The sequence below is a fragment of the Pleurodeles waltl genome, chromosome 12 (assembly GCF_031143425.1).
Source record: "Pleurodeles waltl isolate 20211129_DDA chromosome 12, aPleWal1.hap1.20221129, whole genome shotgun sequence".
Lineage (NCBI taxonomy): Eukaryota > Metazoa > Chordata > Amphibia > Caudata > Salamandridae > Pleurodeles > Pleurodeles waltl.
The window spans coordinates 435,279,947-435,302,107 of NC_090451.1; the positions used below are offsets into that span (position 1 = coordinate 435,279,947).

The 22,161-nt window shown below is 45.3% G+C and overlaps 1 protein-coding gene across 1 annotated transcript in view; it reads right to left on the reverse strand.

Moving 5' to 3' along the window:
- The window catches only part of LOC138267772 (cocaine esterase-like), a 490,938-nt gene that overhangs the window by 365,869 nt on the left and 102,908 nt on the right, over nucleotides 1-22,161 (reverse strand). Inside the window, exon 4 of the mRNA XM_069216964.1 lies at nucleotides 3,150-3,288. Within this exon, the coding sequence (XP_069073065.1) occupies nucleotides 3,150-3,288 (139 nt within the window). The remainder of the gene's footprint in view (nucleotides 1-3,149; nucleotides 3,289-22,161) is intronic.

Genomic DNA, 22,161 nt, shown 5'->3' on the forward strand with positions numbered 1-22,161 from the left:
TGAAGCCAGTGGTCTTAATACTTCCCCAAACACTAGCATGCTTTCTCCCCCTACGGTAGCTATGGTGGAGGGGGCGTCCTACTCTATGGTGGTGCAAAGAGCGTCTGAGGACCTGGCCCCTGTGTGCCTTTAATGGCAGTCAAGACTAATCTCCTGACAGAGGTGCTTCATCCTCTGAACCCCAATTGCCCTTTAATGAAGCTGAATGGGGCTACCTAACTAGGTCATGTAAGGTATCAAGTTAATTGTGGCATTAAACCTGGCCCAATGCCCTGGTCGAATTTAATACCACAATTAAAGTTTAGCAACTTTTAGAAAAATGTCCTTCTGTACTTCAGCTAGCCTAGCGGTCTCACAAAGGCATTGGCACTGACCACTTGGGGAGATATGTGAATGACTCCAAGGCCCAGGAGCAAAGGCAGTTGCACAGACTGAGGTGTTACCTTCTCTCCCAGGATGGGCACAGGGTGTTAGCCCAAAAAGGGAGCTTTAAAGGGGAAGCTGTCTTTGTGAGGGAAGTAATGACAACACCCCTGAGCAGGATGCCTTTTGTCCCTGCAGACAGAAGTGGAGACAGGGCCATAGAAGGAAAACTCACCTCAAACTGGTTTTACCATGGGCATGTAGCCTTCTGGTAGCCACACTTCTAGGGTTCCACACATCACAGGAACATCGTCACTAGGTAGGAAGGGACCCAGTAGCCCATTGACTAGTGAATGTGCGGTCCTTCAGGGCACTTTCCTGGGATAAATACAACACTTTTGCACCCTGCCCCTTAGATCACATTGGATTTGGTGGGAGGACCAAAGAAGCTGCCCTTGGATCCACGCAAAGAGAAGCTACACTGTCAGCAGGACTTCACCTTCTGCACTTTGGGCTAGTGAAGATTGGTCTGTGCCTGTGGTTTTTGTCTCAGGAAAACGTTATTCCCAGCCCCAGATCAAAGCAGTGACTCCAAGGATCAGTCATCTAATTTCCTGGAACCAGTTTCAGAGACACAAGAGCAGAGGAAGCACAGACCAACAAGTTGGTAGCCAGTGCAGACTTTTTGCTGCTACCAGTCCCCTGGCACCCAAAAGAACAAATCCGAGATAGCCAAAAGTTACACCCGAGTCTGCCTTACCTGGGTGTGCTAACAAGTACAGATTTGTCACATCCAAAGACACTAGCCCACATCTAAGGATTGCATCCCAGCCTCAGTGCAGGCTGATCAGTAGTCCAGCATCGGCTCACCTGCTACTGCAATGTAGAGGACTTCGAGGGACCCAGGTCGCTGTGGCCAAGGTCACCCCACTTCCCACATGGACCAAGGAGCAGCCACGAAGACACTCCAGTCAACTTCACCACAACCAGAGGATCCTTTGCCCATCCTTTGCCTGTATCCTCAGCATCAGGATCACTCCATTGAAGTACATAGGTCTTGTGCTGTAAAGTTTGGAACTTGCCTTAAAAACACCCTGGTGGCCAGGTAACTGCCAAAGGTTCCACTCTAGCCCCCTAGACCTGTGTCCAGTCAGAATTGGTTGCCCAGTCCAGGCCAGAGTAGTCAAACTAACAGTTTCAAACTTTTCAAAAGTTTTCAAAGTTTTTGTTGACCAGTGCTTGCTTGTGGTTGCATTTAAAAGTGATAATATCTTATAAAATATGTATCTCTGGAACCCTGCAGTGGATTTGATTAATTAAGGTCTCTATAAACGCATAAAAATATAATCTATTCTCATAAATTGGTGTTCGATTTCTTTTGTGTTGTGTGACTTTCTCATTTTGTTGTTTGGTGCTGTTGAATGCTTTACACTAAGACCCATATTTATGGTACTGTGACGCAGTTCAGCCCTGCGTAAAAAGGAAAGGGCAGGAATATGGCATATCTATGTCCTGTCCTTTCCTCCTGCCCTGTCGTTATTTCTGCAGTCTAGTGCCACCCAGGCACCATGGTGCAAGGGTGCCAGCATTGCATGCAGGATTGTTTTTCTGGAAGGAGGGACACCTTCCATAAAAACAATCCTGGAAGCCATTTTCCTCTTTCTAAGTGTGCTCTAGAAAGAGAAATAAAGATATTTCTCCTTGTTGCGCCTCCCCTGTGGAGGTGTAAGGTTTTGGAGAACACCCAGGTTTACAAGGTCATGTAAATCTGAGGATGCATCAAAATCCATGGGTGATACGTGGGAACACCTACCGCAATGCCCAAGGAACGTATCCCTAACTCAGAGTAAGGCAATACAGTGATTTGTGCTGCCTTACCTTACTCCATATTTATAAGGCCCTTCAAAGCCATGCTTTGCGTGGCCTCATAAATATAATTTAAAGGTTTGCACTGAAGTTGTGTGACAAAACGTGACACAATGGCTGTGCAAGGTACTCGTAAATATTCCTTTCAATTCCTTTGCCAAGCCTTACTGCCCACAGCCACAGCTACCCAGGTTTGAGCTTAAGGTTAAGCAAACAAGTCCGACTGGACTCAAGATAGTATTTGAGACTTTACTGCATGATAAGGCCCCAGAGCCATATAATATAATACCTCAAAGTCCTCATCCCCCGATTGACAGTGATACCCAGAATCATCAGCGAAGTTGTATGTGACACATTGAACAGAGCATGTGGGAAACATGAGTTATGGCATGCACAGTTTAATTTCAGTGGTTTTTAATTTTGGGATTGTAACCATGCCATGCCTTTCCTTGTATTTTTAAACAACATTTCCTGGGTTTTTAAAAATAAAGTTAAAGTGTTATAATTAAGATTGGCCATAACGTTTACTGAACAAAGTTTTTTCGGTGTGTATATAGCTGTCTATGGAGTTTTATTGATGCATCATTTGAAATTGTGCAATTTGGAATTCTCCTTATTCTGTCATGGCTCCAAGATTCAGACTCTTCTCTGATGTTCCGTATTGCCTAGCGTTTGAAGAGGCAACTAAAGCAATCCCCAGTTGCTCATCACGAATACATAGTGTATCTACCCCCAAAAAATTGCAAAATGGGTCATTACTCCCTATAAGAGCAGGTTATTCTGTCGCCACATTAAAAACACATGAGCCTAAAGCTCAAGATACATCAATGCTCTGCCTTCGAATCACCACATGTAGCCATATTGTCTTTATTAATGTTAAATGTCGTCTTTTAGGATATCATATTGCTATTGTTCCTTACTGGCAGTCCGGCCTTTTTGTCCAAATTTTCTGGAGCATAAATATTGAGGTACAAGCAGTCTTCCGAATCTGTCAGTACAGGCATTCCATTCTTCGCCAGTCGTTCCAGGTCTGCTAAAAACTTAACGTTTTGCACACACCTGCATATGATACAAAATTGAATAGTGTTAAACAAAAAGTAAAATAACAATCTTTAAAATATTGTGAAGTCTACTACTTTACTGTAAAAGTTCTGACATACTAGCGATTGTAGAAACACACAGAACTTGGTTATGTGGAAGATTCACATTCTATTTTTATTTATTGTTTAATGGTAAAATTGAAAGAATGCAACAGGGTAGTCAATTTTACAGATTGTGTAAATAATCACCGGAAACTACCTAAATCAATGAATCAAAAAGAAGAGTCGATCTGACCACTGGCGAAATATCATGAAATCACTTGTCTTTATTAAGCCACCGCAAGTAGTACACCATTTATGATGTTTTGCTGACTGCTTAAATAATAGCTGAAAATGTCACCCTTTATTCGGCAGCTTGCTAATTGACAAAGATTATGTATTGTTTGACCTGACACAGGATAAATAGTATGAAGTGGGTCGTTAATTAGCTAGACAGCCAATTGTCATGACTGTTACCAGAAAAAACACAAGGGATGCCAGTAGTGGCAAGGTGGTGGCCATCTTAGAATATGTATGCGGAAAAGTGTGTCAAACATTTGAAACTAAGGGCATGTACAAAATAATGTTTATAAGTGTAATGAATGGGCCATTAGTTGTGTGATCTGCAGAAGTAAGGGATCCACACTTTTCCTCCACTAGGAACCAAACACCCCTTGTAGCGCTTGACTCTCTCAGGGTAATAGAGCACGGAGTCCAAGCCCTACTCAAGGCAGGTGGCATGGGCTAGTAACCACCATTTGATGGCACGCAGTAAGAACACTCAATAAATTATTGTCCAGTCTGTGCTTCTTTCCTTTGAAACCAACACACCTCAATACTATGTCATAATTTATAAATATACATAAGGCTGATGGAAATACCTTTGATGACAGCTTAATCACCCCAGACCTCCTGAAGGCCCATGTACGCATATTAGGTATGTCTTTATGTTCAAAAAACGATGTGTCTAAAGTATCAACATCTTAGTAGTAAATTCATTAATATTAATAAAGCATATGCACTTTGATCAGTAATCACTGTCATCATTGTTAAATCAATAAGCATTTTAAAAGTGAACTCTGTCAACATAATTGTTTCAATAAAGCATTGAAACTTGATCATCACATGTGTCTCCCTGTTTTTTATGGAGTCTCTAATAATGAAAACACAATCATAAAAACTGCTCCTAGAGAGCATCACATTTGGGTCGTATAACATGTAGCGATAGACTTCACCCTTAGAGAGTGCTGTACAACTTGTACCTTTCACTTGATACCTTCAGACCTCAGTAACTGAGGCCATTGACTTCACCCTTAGAGAACATTGCATTCATAGCTGTAGATCACACGCTCCAGCCTGGGGAGTTTTTGAAAACATGAGCAAAATCCTGGGCTGGTTCTTCTTTTGGAGAACATACATACTTAGGGTCAGTACATTTACAAAATATCTTTGGGCCTCTTTAGGGGCAACTCCCACACTCTCTTTATTTGATTGGTGGTGTCCCCACCATCCTTGGGCCACCACAAGTGACAGAAAAGGTTTGATCACTTTCAAGCCCTGCCGGGGATATGGGACACTCCTCCGGAGCAGTGAATATTTTATTACCAGCTTTCCAGCTGAGATGGGGAGAGCCGCTTCCTCTGTTGAAGCCGCGCATCCTTGTGTCATGTGCGGGCTTCTTTCTTTTTTCTCCTTGATTTTTCTCACTGGGGTGTCCTGTCCCACATATGCACCACCATGTGCTCTGATCACTGGGGTTAGCTCAGGGACCAACTCCTGGCTGCCCAGCCAACAGTCTATTATTCCATGCTCACTCCTGCGGGCAGGCTTGCACACAGTGGTGGCTGCCTGTTACCCCCAGACATGGGCATGGGGAGCAGGGAAGACCCACCACCACTTGAGAGGAGTGTGGCAACATTCCCCATTAGTGTTTTTCCTGTGGAGCCCAGAGTTGGTGGTCCTGGGCCCCTGGCTTCCTTCAGGGGTGTGAGGGCAACTGCATCCCTCCCATGGTGCTAGGGGCCCAGAGTTGGGGGTCCCAGGCCCAGTGAATAAAATCTGGCAAAGGGTTGGGATCCTCAGGCCCCCTCAGATGTGGGGAGATGGCCCCATGCATGCCCGCTCCCATGAGAAAATTACCTAATTTCTCCTTGCGTTGACCCCCAGGCCCTGGCCCACCCAGGGTTGTGTCAATGACCAGGCAGTGGAGCTCCATGTATTCCATGATCGCTGGTAGGGGTCAAAGGTCAATTGTTTTCCTGTTTATCTCAGGACCGAAGGGCTGTTTTGTATGCTTTTGGTCTCATTGTACTCTGTCTATCGAGCCCTATCTACCTGGAGCATATTCTTTAGGGCTCCTTGTCTTTAAGGCAGCAAACCTTTCAGGGCACTGGTTCCACTGGCTCCCTGCACCAGCCTTTGTCCATTAGTTCCTCTGGGGTTCTCTCCTCATTGGTGCAGAAGCCCAAGCCTTTCCCCAGCTAGTCCTCAAGGGTGTAAAGGGACCAGCTTCCCAGTACTAGGGAAAGCCCCACTATTCTGGGGGGCAACTGTAGTAAGAGTCCTGGGTCCAGATGGATGTCAGGGGGTTCCTCCTTCTAGTTGTCCAGTCTTAGTGTCCAGCAGAAAGTCAGGAGAAGTGTGGCACAATGGTTAGAGCGGCAGACCCTGATGCAGAGATCTGACTTGGGACCAGGGTTCAATTCCCACCTCGGTGGGTCTTGGGCTCATTTCCCGTGGACCACATTATGTTCACCTTGGTGACTAATCTAATTAATAGGTCCCACTCTGTAACTCTAGGCAATAGCTTGCTTAATCTCCATAATGGCCCTGACAGTGCTTGGATGCCTGGCTTCACCCTGGGGGTGCCCAGGAGTGGGCTCCTCACAGGGAAAAGCCAGGAGGGGTTCCACAGTGGTCTGCATACAGCGCCTTGAGACCATAACAGATGAGTAGTGTGCTATACAAGTGCGAAGTTTACAGTTTACAATCAAAAATCTCCCCCTCATGCAAGACCTTTTAAAAGGGGGTGGTACGTTCCGGAAGTGAGGCCCGCTGGCCTATCCTGGGGTACTACATGACCTCTCCGCCCCTGTCCCAACCTTTCTGCACAGTCTGCTGGGACATTTCAAAATGGTGCCACCCAGGAGTCACTAGCCATATCTGCCCTGGGGCCTCAGCTCCACCCCGGGCTGACATAAATACCAGGGCCTTTACCACCATATCATCAAAGGGAGCCCCCTCCTCTGATGGTTCCAGAGGTCTGGGCATCCTCCTTTGTTCAGTGGGCTTTGGCAGGTCCATCCCTGGTACAATGTGAAAGTTGATTGATTTATGCAGATCATTCCAACCCACACCCTTCCTCCTCAGCGCCTGAATAAAGCACTGTTAATTGCTCCCTTTGTGTGTAGAGGCCTTTGTTCCTGCCACTGAAGAGAAATTTAATTAGTTTGGCACAGCAGGATGAAAAAGGGCTTTGATCCTGAGGTGAGCTAGAGAATTATAACTATTCTGGATGACCAGAAGATGTACAGATATATTTTTGGAACTTGCAGAATTGATTGTCCCACACAACTAATGCCTCAATTCAATATGTCACTGGACTATGTAGGCCAAAGGGAAGCAAAGCTGCCCTCTTAGGCAGCCCTCCCCATTGGTGTATAATGGAGTGTCACTGCAGACAAGACAGTAAACCACACTGAATTTCCTTATCAGTATACGCTAACATCATGAGGCATCCCCGGGGTCAGTATCCAATCCTGTAGAGTCCCCTCTGCCGGCCTGAGCACAGTTACTGAGATGCGGATGACAGGAGTCTTCCCCATGCAAGTGACACATACCCCGTGTAACCAGCAAAGTGTCCATTGCCTTGCTGTGTCGCAGCAGCCTTTTCTTAAAAGGTAGACACTGGCAATAAACATGCACAGTCCATTTACCATGAGTCTATTATGGGTGAGTTACAGACTGTGATGCTCACCGACGGCACAAAGGTCACATGCCAGGTGGCTACAAAATGCTGCTTCAGGAGTTTCAATCTATGTCAATACACTTTTTTTGTTCTGTGGTGTGTGTGTTTTGGCTTTCTGCATATCACTCACCTAGTGTTTGCAAAGAATAATTAGTATGTTTTTCATTTCACATTTATGTTCTCTTAACTTGTGAGAATACAGATTAATTGTTTAATTGTTTATAGTTCCCCTCCTTTAAAGCCTTTTCATAGTTTCTGAAAGGCGGACTCCTATAGAACATTTTATAGTAAGGTGTGTGCTTCTCAACACCCTACTAATTGATCCGTCAAGCTCTGTTCCAGAAGCTTCTCTCTATGCTAATTACCAAACTGTTTGCCTTAAATATCTTGTGTCTCACTACCTCTGCCCTCAAATGTCACCTCTCCATGCCTCCACAACAGGATTCCTTTACATAAGCACACACTCAATATCTAGCCCAGACAGCCACTATTGCACTGGGCTTCCTGTTTGATACTGCTTATCTGCTGTGCAAGGCCTGAAATCCCTCAAAAGCAGAATTGCCCTTGAAAAGAAACCCAAAAATGCCCAGACGTGGTCCTGGGCTCACTATGCCACTAGTTCAAGCTAGCCTGGCCGATAAACCGGTCCCAGGATGCTTGGTTCCGGTCCCTGGTGGACCTGGCCTGGCACTTCGGGCTGGACTGGTCCCATGGGGAACAGGGTCAAGACTCATTTGCATATGACTGGGTACAAACTGGGGTGGCATAGTGAGCAAAAGATTTGAGAGATTAAACCCAAATCTGTGACTGGGGGTGAATGTTTGATTGGTTCTGCATTCTGTCCATCATTTGTGTTTGTTTGCTTTTGTCGCCCTAAGTGCGATGGGTATGCCCAGACTTGGGACCTGGGTTCACTATGCCACTGGATTCAAGCTAGCTTGGCTGATGAAGGGTGATACCCTAAAACCGTTCCCAGGATGCTTGTTTCCAGTACATGGAGGACATTACCTGGCAGTTCGGGCTGGGCTGTTCCCATGGGGACCAGGGTCAAGACTGATTTACATGTGTCTGGGTCCAAACCGGGGTGGCATGGTGAGCTAAAGAATTGATAGATTAAACCCAGATCTGTGACTGTGGGTGAATGTTTGATTGGTTCCCCATTCTGTCCATCATTTGTGTTTGTTTGCTTCTGCATTGCAGGGATCGCAGTCTCATTCTGATGAAAATCTGCAAGCAAGCCAATCGGTGGCCACTGCATAATCCATTCTCGGGCTTCAAAGAAATTGCAAGCCCACTTACCTCCAGCACTTTTTGGTTCTCCAAAGCGTAAGGAATCAACTTTGCCTCTACCGTAGACCTTTGAGGTTGTTGGAGTGTATGATGAGGATAATGAGAAGGGACTGTGTCCCTAATGAAAATGCCTTGAATCAGCATCTATGAGGTAGGGATCAAATAAAATTCATGGCACTACAGCATGAGGCACTCAAGTGTAAGGATATTTTGTTAGGACGTTGTAGGGAGTTTTGAGTCTGACATATGTGTTTTGCTGTTTTGGCTTCCTTCAGCACATTAGGAGGTCCAGTCGAGACATATAAAAGGGACTCCTCACTATATTCATAGGATTGGAGCTTTAAGAGCCCTCCGGATACGAGTAAGTGCTCAATGGCAATGAATGTACTGAAGTGAGTCAGCTAATAACACCATAGTGCGTGGGTTTATTTATAAATTCATCATTACTAACCCTTCTCTGGGCTTGCGATAAAGGAAGTTACCACACAACGATCCATAAAAGATGATGGGAATAAATAATCTAATTTAGTAACACTTTAGTGGTGAATGTTCCTTTTTTGTTTGAATTTTATCACGAGTTTTCGTAATGGGAATCAATCAACACATTTGTTTATGTCTTTTTCCTTATTCCTTTTTTATTGTCTTTCTGTCTTTTTTCTTTTATCTTTCTTTTTTTCTATTCATTTTTAATTTCATTTGTATGTTTTTTAAGCCAACAGATACAAAGAATGTTCTCTACTTTGTATGTTTGTGGTTGATGATTTCTAATGTTTCTCCTGGGAAAGTTATAATTACATGAAACAATTGTGCCCTGAGGAAGGTGAGTGACCACCTGTTGGTCACATTTCACCGAAATGCACATCGGCACCATTGACGTGGACAAAGACACCACTGGTCTGGACAAAGATGGTACATTGGACATCGCGAGTTAGGACTAGACCATAATAATCCTTTCAACGAATAAAAAAGCTCTCTTGCTATATAGACATTATCTTGAAAATAGAGGACTCTATAATATATAAATGTAATGTTTTTGCCTCTTTGGACTCTGTGTTTAATTTTGCCTTATAGCAGTCTGTTTGTTTGGGAGAAGTTAGTTTAAAGGGGGATACATCGTATGTGTTCTTTGTCCTTTAGTTGGACCGTTTGTCCGGTCTGTTTCTTTTTTATTCGTATGATTGATTTTGAGTGAATGTATAATTTATTTTAGTGTTTTGTGTCCCAGGATATATAGAACAATTTTGATATTATCTGTGTAGATGGAATAATAATATGTTTGTATTTATCATGTAAAAAAATATTAAAAGTTGTTATATAATCACTGTTCTGGTTAGTAGGGGTTGTGTCTTTTGGTTTCTACTCTTTTTTCTTTCTGTATTTTACTTTTTGCATATTGTTTGCTATTGGGATTCTGTATTTTAGGAACCTCTTTCTGAAGGTGAATTTAATTTAGTTTGCTGGCCAGTGAGTATATGTCCAGCTGCCCAGCTAGAAGGGTGGGTGGTCACTGCGTGTGCTGTGTTTGCTGTGTCCTGGTTGGCTAAAGGTACCTAACTACATGTGGCATCGCACTTTAGGATGTTTTAGGAATGCATGGTCCCTTTGGCCATTTGTGCTTTATTGGTGCCAATCTCCGGGGACCAATGTAGTGTTGCTCCCTATCTGTGAAATCTGATCTAAGCTTGTGTGTTTGGTTTTCGGCTAAGTGTTACCCCACCTGTGACCTCTCAATCATTAACCTTCAGGCCTGGGCCCCAGAGCCTGTCTGACCAAATACATATGTGTTGGGGTTGGCACAGAGTTCGTGATAGGCTCTCAATATTGTTCTTGTATAAAGGTGTCTTGTATCTTGTTGTAGTATGCTTCGATTGATCTGATATTAACACTAGCTAACCACACATTACTGCCCCTTCCCAGGGCAACTGATTGACTGAACTCCTTGCCTTGCATGCACCTGAACATCTGTTGAATGTCGTGGTTGAGACTGAATCATATCGAGTGACTGTCACACAGTCATACTGCATTGAGGGTTAACTGCAAACACACACAACCTATGCAACCACAAACCCCCTTGTTTGTTTGCCTCTATTGGCACCAGCTGTTCCTAGGTTTGGATGGACACACATTGTACCTCCGCCCCCTGTAGTATTCAAAGTTTATTTGTGTTTATGTTCAGTTGGTTTTTAGTTGCCACTTACACCTGCCGTGCTCATGTAATGCTAGTGGGCTCTTGCCCAACCCACTAGCTGGGGCTCACCAGTGCACCCTAACCATCTTACCTGATGTTTAATACTACCATACTCGCTTGCAACTTGCGGGGTATGCACACAGACCTCCCAAAGGTATGAAATGTACTTTTATTTATGTTTCTTCTCCGTGCATATAGCATTCCAGCAAAAGTCTAATCTCACTCATCAGAGGCTGGGAAGTTACAGAAGCTCTGGAGAGGGCAGGTGTACTCCAGGAATTATTCCTCTTATGCACGTGGTGTTTTAGTGTGGATTAAGTCTGGGCTCCACTTTGTTGCAGATACCACTGTTGCTGACACAGAGGGTCATTTGTATTCATAGAGGGCCAACTTGAAGGTTGCCAAAAACTATTAGGATCCATATACATCCCCAACTGTGACCAAACGTGATTTTTGGCTACTTTATCTGGCGTGCTATCGCGCTGCAGTGGGATTCCCTGGCTGCTGGGAGGAAATTTCCACAATGTCCTGAGGGTCGGCCCGGACTGTTCCTTTCTTCCCCTGCACAGAACGGTTGCTATCGCCATTGAACCTTTGCTGAGGGACTGGTTAACTTACTGGGAACACAGGACAATTGGGGCTAGGCAATGCCGTTGTTAGGGTGTCCTCATTATACTTTCAGCCATGTGACCTGAATGTCCCATAGACTGCCTTGTAGGCACTCCTGAAATACTCCCTCACGTCATCCACACTGACTACCTCGGCAGAATTCACTCAGACCACAACTCCCAATACCAGCGTCTGAGCCGGGATCGGGGCCCACCTCCCATTCCCAGCTGGAGATTGCAACTGGCAGCACTCAACAACCCTCTTTCATACATCCCTCTGCATCAGCATCATGGAACATTTTGACATAAATACTAATACAACTGACTCTCGATTGAGAGAGAGGGATACCTTCAAAGTGGACAATAGAGGCCATTGCCTGGGCAAAACCTGTAACATGAGCTGCTTGCTAGATCACGACATACCTCGGGTTGAGTGGGCGCTTCATGGGCTATAATTCCCAAGCACGATCAATTGCACAAGGCAAAAGCCGGCTGGCATGGGCGCACCATGAACACACTGAGTTGCAGGAAAGATTACGCAGTCTGAATTATGCATCCTATTCTGCCAAAAAACACACTGAGGCAGACAAATCGGGATTGCTCCTTGCTTGGCTCATCTGCTAGTAATAGATTGGATATTCTGTATTAGCACTTTGCTCCTCATCTGGGACCCTGCTGCACATGTAGCAAGATATCCGTGATGAGCTCACATGTCACTACATCTCCATCTACACATCAATGGCGGTTCCTTCAGTGGAGAAGAACAACTCCTTTCTGACTGGCTTGCCTCTCCCCCAAGCATCACCAGAACAGAGGGTGGAACTTGACAGTGGCATTTCACTCTTTGAAATACAGGAGGCTATCTGAGCATTAGCTATCTCCAGACCTCTGGGTTCCGCACAACTTCTGCCAGAATTCTATAAGACATATGCTCCCTCCTTAGCCTCATGCTTAAAGAGGCTTTATGATGAAGCACTATCAGCTGCCTATCGACCGGCTACAATCAGTGAAGCGCTGCTTGTATCCCTGCCGAACTCCAATAGGCACCCCACAACACTTTGATCTTATCGCTGGCTGACTTTACTCAATACAGAATATAAAATACATGCTAAGATACTGGCGGATCGCTTAACACCCTTAGTCCCCACCCTTGTACACCCAGATCAGAATGGCTTTGTAGCATCTTGCAACACCTCGCTCAACCTACGTAGGTTTTTCCTAGTTCTAGAGTGTGCTTCACCTGCATGGCGCCATGCTGGTTGTCTGGTGCTAGACCTGGAGAAGGCCTTTGGTTTACTGGTGTGGGTCGTCTTGTTTAATGTTTGGCTACATTATGGCCTGGGGATGTACTTAATTTGGCTAGTCAAACTTCTTTACAACCAACTACTGGCCAGAGTGAAAACAGGTGGCCTCATATCAGACCATGTTTCTATTCACGGGGTACCCGACAGGGATGCTCATTTTCCCCACTCCTTTTTCCCTTTGCCATGGAACCACTAGCGCATGCTCTCTGGGCACAGGGTCAGGACTAGGGGATTCTGCTGGCAAATTCATTCGGCATGGTAGACTCCATAAGGTGGCCCTCAACCAACTTTACTTACCCATCATTCAACAAGGTTTTGGAGTACCGAATTTGAGCACTATTACCTTACTTCTGAGCTGCAATCGGTGTCCTGGTGGGGCTCCAGCTGGCAGACACTGCTGCTGTCTCTCCCCAGTGGGACTTGCCCCATCTACTTCATCTATTTCATCTGTGTTTGCTCAATGCTGGCTAAACCCCATCCTATATGGGTAGCACTCCTTTGTTATCGATGTTGCCCTCTCCTCACTAAAGCAGTGCTGCCATACGCTCCAGCACTGCCTATCCTGGGCACACTCCGTGGGATGTCAGTCACTTCCATGACGCAGGTGACCACTTGACACGAGGTTGGATTTTACACACTAGGCAACCTGTATAGTGACAGCATTTTTCTCACTATTCTCACATGCTGGCTTGCCAGCTCCTTACGCTCGCATGCAGTGATGCCCCTCACATCCTTGAATTGCCACTAGAACACCAAATTGGACCCCCCCCTACACAGGCAATAAATGTGCTCCATACAGGTATACCCTGCCCTCGTGTCCTCTAATTCCTGTTTTAGGCTCATCCAATACTACAAAACAAACAGGGCCTGCCTCACTCCCCACAATATAAACCATGACTTTCACCCTACAGATGCAGCCTGTCCCCACTGCCATTTACCTGATGCAGACTTCTTACATATGTTCTGGGCATGGCCATCTCTTCACCAGTACTGGCAGGGCATCACAGCTTGCCTGGTAAGCTGCACAGGGTGCTTCACTGTGCATATGGGAGGTATGTCTCTTAGGCATGCTCCTTCGAACCAAGAAAAACAGGGTCATATCTTGTTAAATTGATTTAGGCCTCCTGCTTACTAAATGCCTGATAACTTGCAGATGGAAGTTACCGGCATACCTGTAATTTCTGCCTAGGAATACTCTAAGAGGACTTGGGCTCAGGCAGAGAGTGTAGCCCCGCACAGAGAGGAGGTCAGGGGCATGTTCAAATACCCCATCTCAGTTAGCTGGGATAACCTGTTGATCAAACTCCAATCTGCTCTGCCAAACACGGAGGACACCACAAGGGCCCCTCAACCCTTGGTCTCACCACCACCTTCCTGCATGCCCACATAGGACAGTATGCTGCAAGTATGCTTAGTTTTACTCCCCTTGCAAACAGATGGCCACCCTCACTCCACATTACTGAGAGCCATTTGTTAACTACATAGCGAGTGCAGACTTTTTTGCGGGCTTGTTCACCAGTTTTAAGTCCCTTTCTAGAGCTTTCTCTTCCCTTCTTGCAATATTCTAGGACCTTTATGACCATCAAACATTGCCATGTTGCCAGGAGATCCACTGCAATTGATTTTCAGTACCTACCTATGCATACATAACCATTATTCATACTGAATGTTACATTAGTTGCTCAGGCATGTAATTGCTTTTAACACTTCTGGAATGATGTTCCCTCTACTGTAGCTTCTATTTTATATTACTCTATTGAATGTACATGAGAAAGGAAAAAAGGCAATAAAACGATTTTATAAAATCAGGATGGGGCCAAGGATTAGACAAGAAACAGGGGCATTAGGAACAGAATAACACTAAGGGGGGCTGGGGTTCCAGATCCAGACACAGAGAGGCAGGAATACAAAGGCTTGTAAGATAAGACCAGGAAGAATAATGTGGCCAAAACAAAGAGGACCACGAAGACCGGTGCATGTCAGACTGAGGGAGCCAAAAGAATCAGGACCTGGGTTACCAGACACAGGATGACCACAGCAGGAAGGACCACAGCCAGGATGCTAGGACCAGAGTGGGCAGTAGGAAAGAAACACAATGACCAGGCCTATAAAGACCAGTACAAAAAAGTCCAGAACTAAAAAGAACAGGCCAGTTGGCACAGACCCACTAAGATACAGTGCAATAGAAGTAGGAGGACGAGTTCCAGGAGGGTAAGGACCAGAATGAACAGGATTAGGAGGACTAGGAAGAGCAGGAGGATAAGGAGTAACAACTCCATTGGACCAGATTCACCAGAACAGGGCCTTATTAGACCCTGGGGGGACCAGGATCAAGGGCACCCCTCATCAGCCAGGCTAGCTTGAATCCAGTGGCCAGGCTAGCTTGAATCCAGTGGTACAGAGAGCATGGGACCCATGTCTGGGCATACCCTTCCCACTTAAGGTGTTAAAAGCAAAAAGAACAGATGATTGACAGAATGCTGATTCAAACATTCACCTGCATTCACCTGCACATATCTGGGTTTCATCCATCATAAACTACTATTATAGGTCTGAAAAGGCCTCCCCAAACACCCTCAAAGCTGTCCCCCAGAGCACCTTTGCCCCAGAATGGTATCCCTGGTCCCTTTATCTTCAAACGTCTATTGCCACCCTTCAAATTGACCAGTTGATATTGGACAGTCTGCAGCTCTTGTGTGCCACCATCAAAACAATATTGCAAAAAAACAAACAAAAGCATTGTCAAAGACTTGTGATATGGATAAACTATGCAAATCCAAGCTATTGGCAGTGGTGGGGCAATTGTATATTAACATTCAACTGGAAGGGGTGACACCACAACCCTACCTTAGCTGTGCTGTTTGGAAACCCTATTTAAAAGAAATCATGTTTGCAAGGCTAATTTACTTACAAACAAGCAGAGTAAACCCCAAGTGGATACCCTTACAAAAATCTCCAACTGTAGACGTTGTGGCTATTAGAACGAGTCTTTCAATAATCTATTATGCTGTTGCCCGGCACTCTTGTTTTTTTGTTGTATACTATTAAAACCACTCCTACTTATACATGTTACTAGAATGTGCAGCAAGGCCACAAGACTGGTACTTACCCTTGTGTAGCCAATGGAACTGGTGAAATTCAGCAAGTATATCAGCCACACACAGCGATACCTCAAGGGGTGACCAGCCCGGTAAAGGGGTGACCAGCCCGGTAAAGGGTCTTTACCAGTTTCAAGGGCCTCCCCCCGCCACTAGGTTGTTTACCCCACTGAAGAATTTCTCATACTGTGGTCTGCAAACACTGTCTCCTTATTTTGTACCAGACTGAGATAGTGCTCCTTAATCTGTAGTCTGTGTTTCCCATTCGCCCTTCCCTTACCCCAAAGTAATTTTTATCTGATACCCATTTATCTAGCTCCCTGTGCCTAATCTTTCACTAATGGGCCTCTGTAATGTTTTTTTAAACCCAGATGAATCATGGCTCTAATGTTTTTTATGAACACTGATTTTTATTGGTCTATATTCTTTCATGCTCTTAATATTGAAAGAGTTTAGCTAATCATATAATAAAGTATTTTGATTCTAATTGTGACCAAGGGCACCCAGAGAAAAAGGGTCAGGAGGACCATGCCCAGAGCAAGGAAACAGATGAACTAGGGAGACCAGGACCAATGACAACAGGAATAGGACCAGGATGGTCCGAGGGACCCGAACCAAGGGGAGCTGGACAAGAGTGCCTTGTGGTGCACTGCAACCTGCAGAAACAAAGCTGGGGTGATGTGCCAGGGGGACCAATAGGACTGGGCCAGGCTAGGTGGGGCAGTCAGAATCAAGATGACTAGACTAGGAATAGAAGTACCAGATGGCAGAGCACCAGGATGATCAAGAGGACTAGAATGACTTAAGTCAAGGAGGAGAAGGAGTAAAAAAACAAGCCTGGGAGGAACAGGGTAGAAGTAGCAAGATGACTAGCAGGTCTGGGACTTGTAGTGCCAGTCACAAAAAAAGAGTGTGAGGAGAATCGGAGGACCAAGACAAGAAGGTCCTGGTGGTCATGGCCTCTGGAACAATGGAAATGTCCCAATACAAGTGGTCTAGGCCCATACAGACTTCCTCATCCTCCCACTGGGCCTCTTCCTCTTCCCCCTGCTGCCTTTCTTCCCCTTATCTTGGTTCTCCCCCCCAGATCTGTATCTAGCTCTCTTTTTTTGGGTTGGTATGATTTTCCTGGCCCTCCTCGTGGCACTGGTCCCCAATTCATCTTGGTACTGGTCTCCAGGGTCTGATTCATCTTGTTGCGGTCTTTGCTGACCCTAGTCTCCCTGGCCATGTTTTGTCTTTGTCTGTTGGGTCCTTGCCCTTCCTGGTCTTGGTCTCTTATGGTCCTCCTAGCTGTGGTACTGCTTGGCTGGTCTTTAGTCATCTTGTCTCCTGCTCATCCTGATCTTGAGATCCTACTGGTCCTTTTGCTCCTTTTCCTGGTCTTCACAGTTGTCCTGGTCCTCTTCAATCTGAGCTTGATCCTTCTTACTTATGCCTGTCTGCTTCTTGGGCTTGTAGTTCTACCCTAACAGGTTTGCACCTAGTCATCCTTGGCATGGCCATCCTAATTCTCATCTTCCAGGCTATCCTGATCCAGTCTCCCCACCTGGTCCTCTAGGTCCTGGTTAAACTAGACCTGCTCCCTCTTGTTCTCAGCCTTATTTTCCTACTCCTCCTGGTCCTCCAGGTCCTGGTACTCTATCATCTGGTTCTCCTGGTCCCAAGAGCCTTAGTCTATCTCGTCCACTTAGTCCTGATCACCTTAGTTTTCCTTAGCTTGGTCCACTTAAAGCTTATCATTTTGACTGTGGTTGCCTAAGCCCCTGATTCTCGTGGTTGTCTAGGACCAAGCCCTTCTACTGCCTGTGCTCCTAGCTCTTCCTTAACCTGGATCTGGTCTATCTTACCTTGGACATCCTGTTCCTGGTCTTCATAGACCTTGTCCTTTTCCTGATTCTGTGTCCCTCATTCTTCACATTCTACTGTGCATAGTTCTCCTGAACCAGGTCCCCCCAGACATCATAGTTCTATTCTTCTGAGTCCTGTTCCTTCTTGTTCTAATCCTGCTGTGTTGGTCATCATGATCCTGGTCCTCCTGGCCCCCCTGGTTCTTCTTTGTCTCCAAGACCTGCAGCCATCCTGGTGCTGTTCATTTTCCTGGTCCTTGTCACCCTGCTCCTCCTTTTCCTGGTTCTCCTGTTTTCCTTATCCTCTTCCCTTGGCTCTGACCCTTCTGACTTCCTTGAACCTAGTTAAGATAGGTCTGAGGAATGGCAAAGGTACTCTCAAGAACATCATATACTGCGTGATGCTCGTACTGGGAACTAAGGATACGCTGAGGGCAGAGGGTCTGAAACTTGTTTAAGTCTAAAGATGGATGAGTGAAAATGGTTGTGGGGTCTGAGAAGGAGGGTAAAATGAGTTAGAGAACCACAAAAATCTGAAGACAGAAATGTCCAAGGGCTTAAAGAGGGGTCAAATTGGTGTAGAGATAGATGTCCTTAGATGGCCAGCAGAGGACCTCTGTTTGCCCACTGTTTTAGCCTCAATAGATGGCATGAGAGACAGAAGAGCCATCTGAGGGGAGGTTGAAGGGTAGAGTGGTGCATATTGTACAGATGTGTTTAGAACACCAGTAAAGGATGTCTCAGTGACAAGAGTGGTATAGGGAACAATCTCAAAAGCTGGTCCTTTACACAGTAGTCCATTATGCAGTCATGGTCAATTGTTGCTCCAGGACACCTTTGGGTCATCAATATCTTATATAAATAGGATTGGTAGAGTAGTCTGTGACAATCTTGGCTGGCAGAGGTATTTGATGCTGGATAGAGGGGTTTTAAGATTAAATAAATGGTTTTGAGAGCTCTGAGTCCAGCAGAGAGCATGTAAAGGTTGTGCTGATAGAGGTGCAGCTAGTGCCAATAGTAAAAATCAGAAAGCCAACAGAGCTATTCTGAAGACATCAATGAGGGCATGTGAGCCAGTATAGGGCATCTGTGATCATTGACAGGTTCAGTGGTCTGTGATGGTTGGCAAGGAAGTGCACAGACACTTGAGGGACAGCTGGGATCATGGCAGCCAGTGGGGAGTGAAAATTGGCAAAGATGAATACTTAAAGGCAGGTACAATGCGAAGGCTGACCGGGAGGGCCAGTACGAATGGTTAAAAGAGACAATAAATATTTTAGAGAGTCATCTGAGGGTCTCAGCTAGTGGCACTGAGCAAGTATGGAGGAGGTGGTGTCTGCACGGGTATAGCATCTATGAGTGCTGACAAAAAGGGTGCATGTGGAGATTTGAAGGCATGTTAAAGGTTTGTAATCCTGACAGAGAAGGTGGATGCACTCTGATAATAACAAAGGCGTAATCAGAATTCACAGAAAGGGTAGCATGTTCTTACGTGTTTTACTGGCAGAACTCAATTGAGTAGTTGCAGGAAGATCTGACAATCATTAAAATACAAGGGGCTGTAAAACCTGGAAAAGAGAAACAGATGACTCAAATGAGCTTTTAGGACTGGCTGCAGAGAGGAATGTCCGGAGAAATCTGGGCACCAGTGAGAAGGTTCTGTGGACTGGCAAAGGGCTTTCCGAGTCTCAGTGGTGTATGCTTAGGGACATTGAGCATTAGTGAGCATGTTGAGAGAGATAATGGGGACATGGAATATTGATAGTGGAGCTGGGAGCACCAAAAGCGGGGTTCCAGGGGCACTGAGGATCATCAAGGTCTGTTATTGCTGGTGGGAGGCTGATAAATGTAGACAGTGTAATGGTCAGATGGCCAGTGTTCCGGGTCTTAAAATAGTTAATCAGACTTATTCTGAATGTATTGGGGCTGCCAGAGGGAAATGGCAAGAGATATTGTGGCTTAGACTTGCATAGATGGTACATGAGCAGATGGATTCGAGTAGCCAGCAGTTTAGTAGGTACTGAGAGCATTTCTGAAGTTGGTGGGAAGTTTTATGCCTATCAAAATGGTTGGATAGGATTTGCTCTGATGCTTTGCTGAGGAGCTTTGAGGAATGACCACAGCTTGAGGTAATTATAACACTGGCAGAATGATCAGAGGTTAGGAAGGGGATATCGAAGAGCCAGCAAACAGTCTTTTGGGTGTCCGAAGGCTTCGAAGGGGGCTTCTGATTAACTATATTTAAGGCGGTTTACATAGGATTTCATAGAAGTTGGTCTGGAAGAGGGTATGGAGTTCTTAAAATGGGATGGGTGTGAATAAGGATAGTTATGATCGATGCTGTGGATCAGGACTAAACATTGCAGAGGCACTAAATTGGGCTGCTTAACTAAAGGAATCTAGACAAGAACAGTGCAGAGGGCATTGTTGATTTTTTCTATTCTCCCCCATTCGTCAAGCCTTCTTAATCTGCTATGATGAAAAACACTACGTGTGATGCTAGATGTAATCAAATAACTATACAACAGAGCATGGGTCTATACTGATGATCTACAGTGCCAACATAAATCTCTATTCCTAATCATGGTCACATTCGCCATCAAAAGTCAACCTTCACCTGTTGCCTACCTCTATCCTCACTTTCCGCTCCAGAGATTGCAATGGCCCCAGCTACATTGCCGCAGTCCCAGTTTTAACACTTCTGCTATATCTTGAATCATTGGTCACAATCACAGATACACACTTCTCTTGACTTTTCCATGAAGTCAGAATGAAGCCAAAAGAATGGATATATGTATCGCAGTTAAATAATAATGGTTCATTTCACAAGGGGGCAAGATAAAGTTGAGCATATTTTCTAGATTTCTACATTCGTAGGGAATTTCTTTCTTGATTGACAACATATTTTGCACAGTGGAAAACCACCTCTGAAATATATTCACATGACATGTCAGGATGATCCCTCCACAGTTCATCAGTTGTAATTCTCTTAAACCTGCAATTGACAGAGCATATTTAAGTATTGCCAGGGTCGGACCATACTGCCCTCATTAAGAGTTTCTTGTCAACTCTCCGGGGAGATACCGGTGCCTGAATTAACAATTCTGGCCTCTAGCTCCATATCGGTAATGGATAATATGACTTAAATTCAATCAAATGGTGAAAAACCTGACAGACCTGGTATTACTATGCCCTTTATCATGGGTTTTTCTTGATTCTAGGAAGTTTACGAAATTTACTACCTGCAGTCATCATGTGATAAATAGCTGTTATCGGCAGCGTGTGGGCAAGTGTTTTGTGTGGAGACTTGCAAGGGCCAGGCTGTTCCCTGCCCATAGCCTTCACCAGTGGTTTTACCAGGTGGGAGTCGAGTCCCTGTAAAAGTGGGTCTGCTATTTATAGACACAGGGTATTGTTGGACCTGGCTTTTTGACAGGGTCATCCCCAAACTTTTTGCCTTCCTCCTTTTCTTTTTCTGACCTCATTTTTGCTGGTTTTTAGACTCTGCGCACTTTACCACTGCTAACCAGTGCTAAAGTGCATATGCTCTCTCCCTTAAAACATGGTAACCTTGAATCATACCTGATTGGACTATTAATTTACTTATAAGTCCATAGTAAGGTGCATTTATGTGCATAGGGCTGGTAAATTAAATGCTACTAGTGGGCCAGCAGCACTGGTTGTGCCACCCACTTAAGTAGCCCCTTTTCCTTGTCTCAGGCCTGCCATTGCAAGGCCTGTGTGTGCAGTTTCACTGCCACCTCGACTTGGCATTTAAAAGTACTTGCCAAGCCTAGAACTCCCCTTTTTCTACATATAAGTCACCCTTAATGTGTGCCCTAGGTAACCCCTAGAGCAGGGTGCTGTGTAGGTAAAAGGCAGGACATGTACCTGTGTAGTTATATGTCTTGGTAGTGTAAAACTCCTAAATTCGTTTTTACACTACTGTGAGGCCTGCTCCCTTCATAGGCTAACATTGGGGCTGCCCTCATACACTGTTGAAGTGGCAGCTGCTGATCTGAAAGGAGCAGGAAGGTCATATTTAGTATGGCCAGAATGGTAATACAAAATCCTGCTGACTGGTGAAGTCGGATTTAATATTACTATTCTAGAAATGCCACTTTTAGAAAGTGAGCATTTCTTTGCACTTAAATCCTTCTGTGCCTTACAATCCACGTCTGGCTGGGCTTGGTTGACAGCTCCTTGTGCATTCACTCAGACACACCCCAAACACAGGGTGCTCAGCCTCACTTGCATACATCTGCATTTTGAATGGGTCTTCCTGGGCTGGGAGGGTGGAGGGCCTGCTCTCACACAAAGGACTGCCACACCCCCTACTGGGACCCTGGCAGACAGGATTGAACTGAAAGGGGACATGGTGCACTTCTTAGCCACTCTTTGAAGTCTCCCCCACTTCAAAGGCACATTTGGGTATAAAACAGGGCCTCTGCCCTACCTCATCAGACACTTGCTGGAGAAGAAACCTGAACCAGAAACTACATCCTGCCAAGAAGAACTGCCTGGCTGCTCAAAGGACTCACCTGTCTG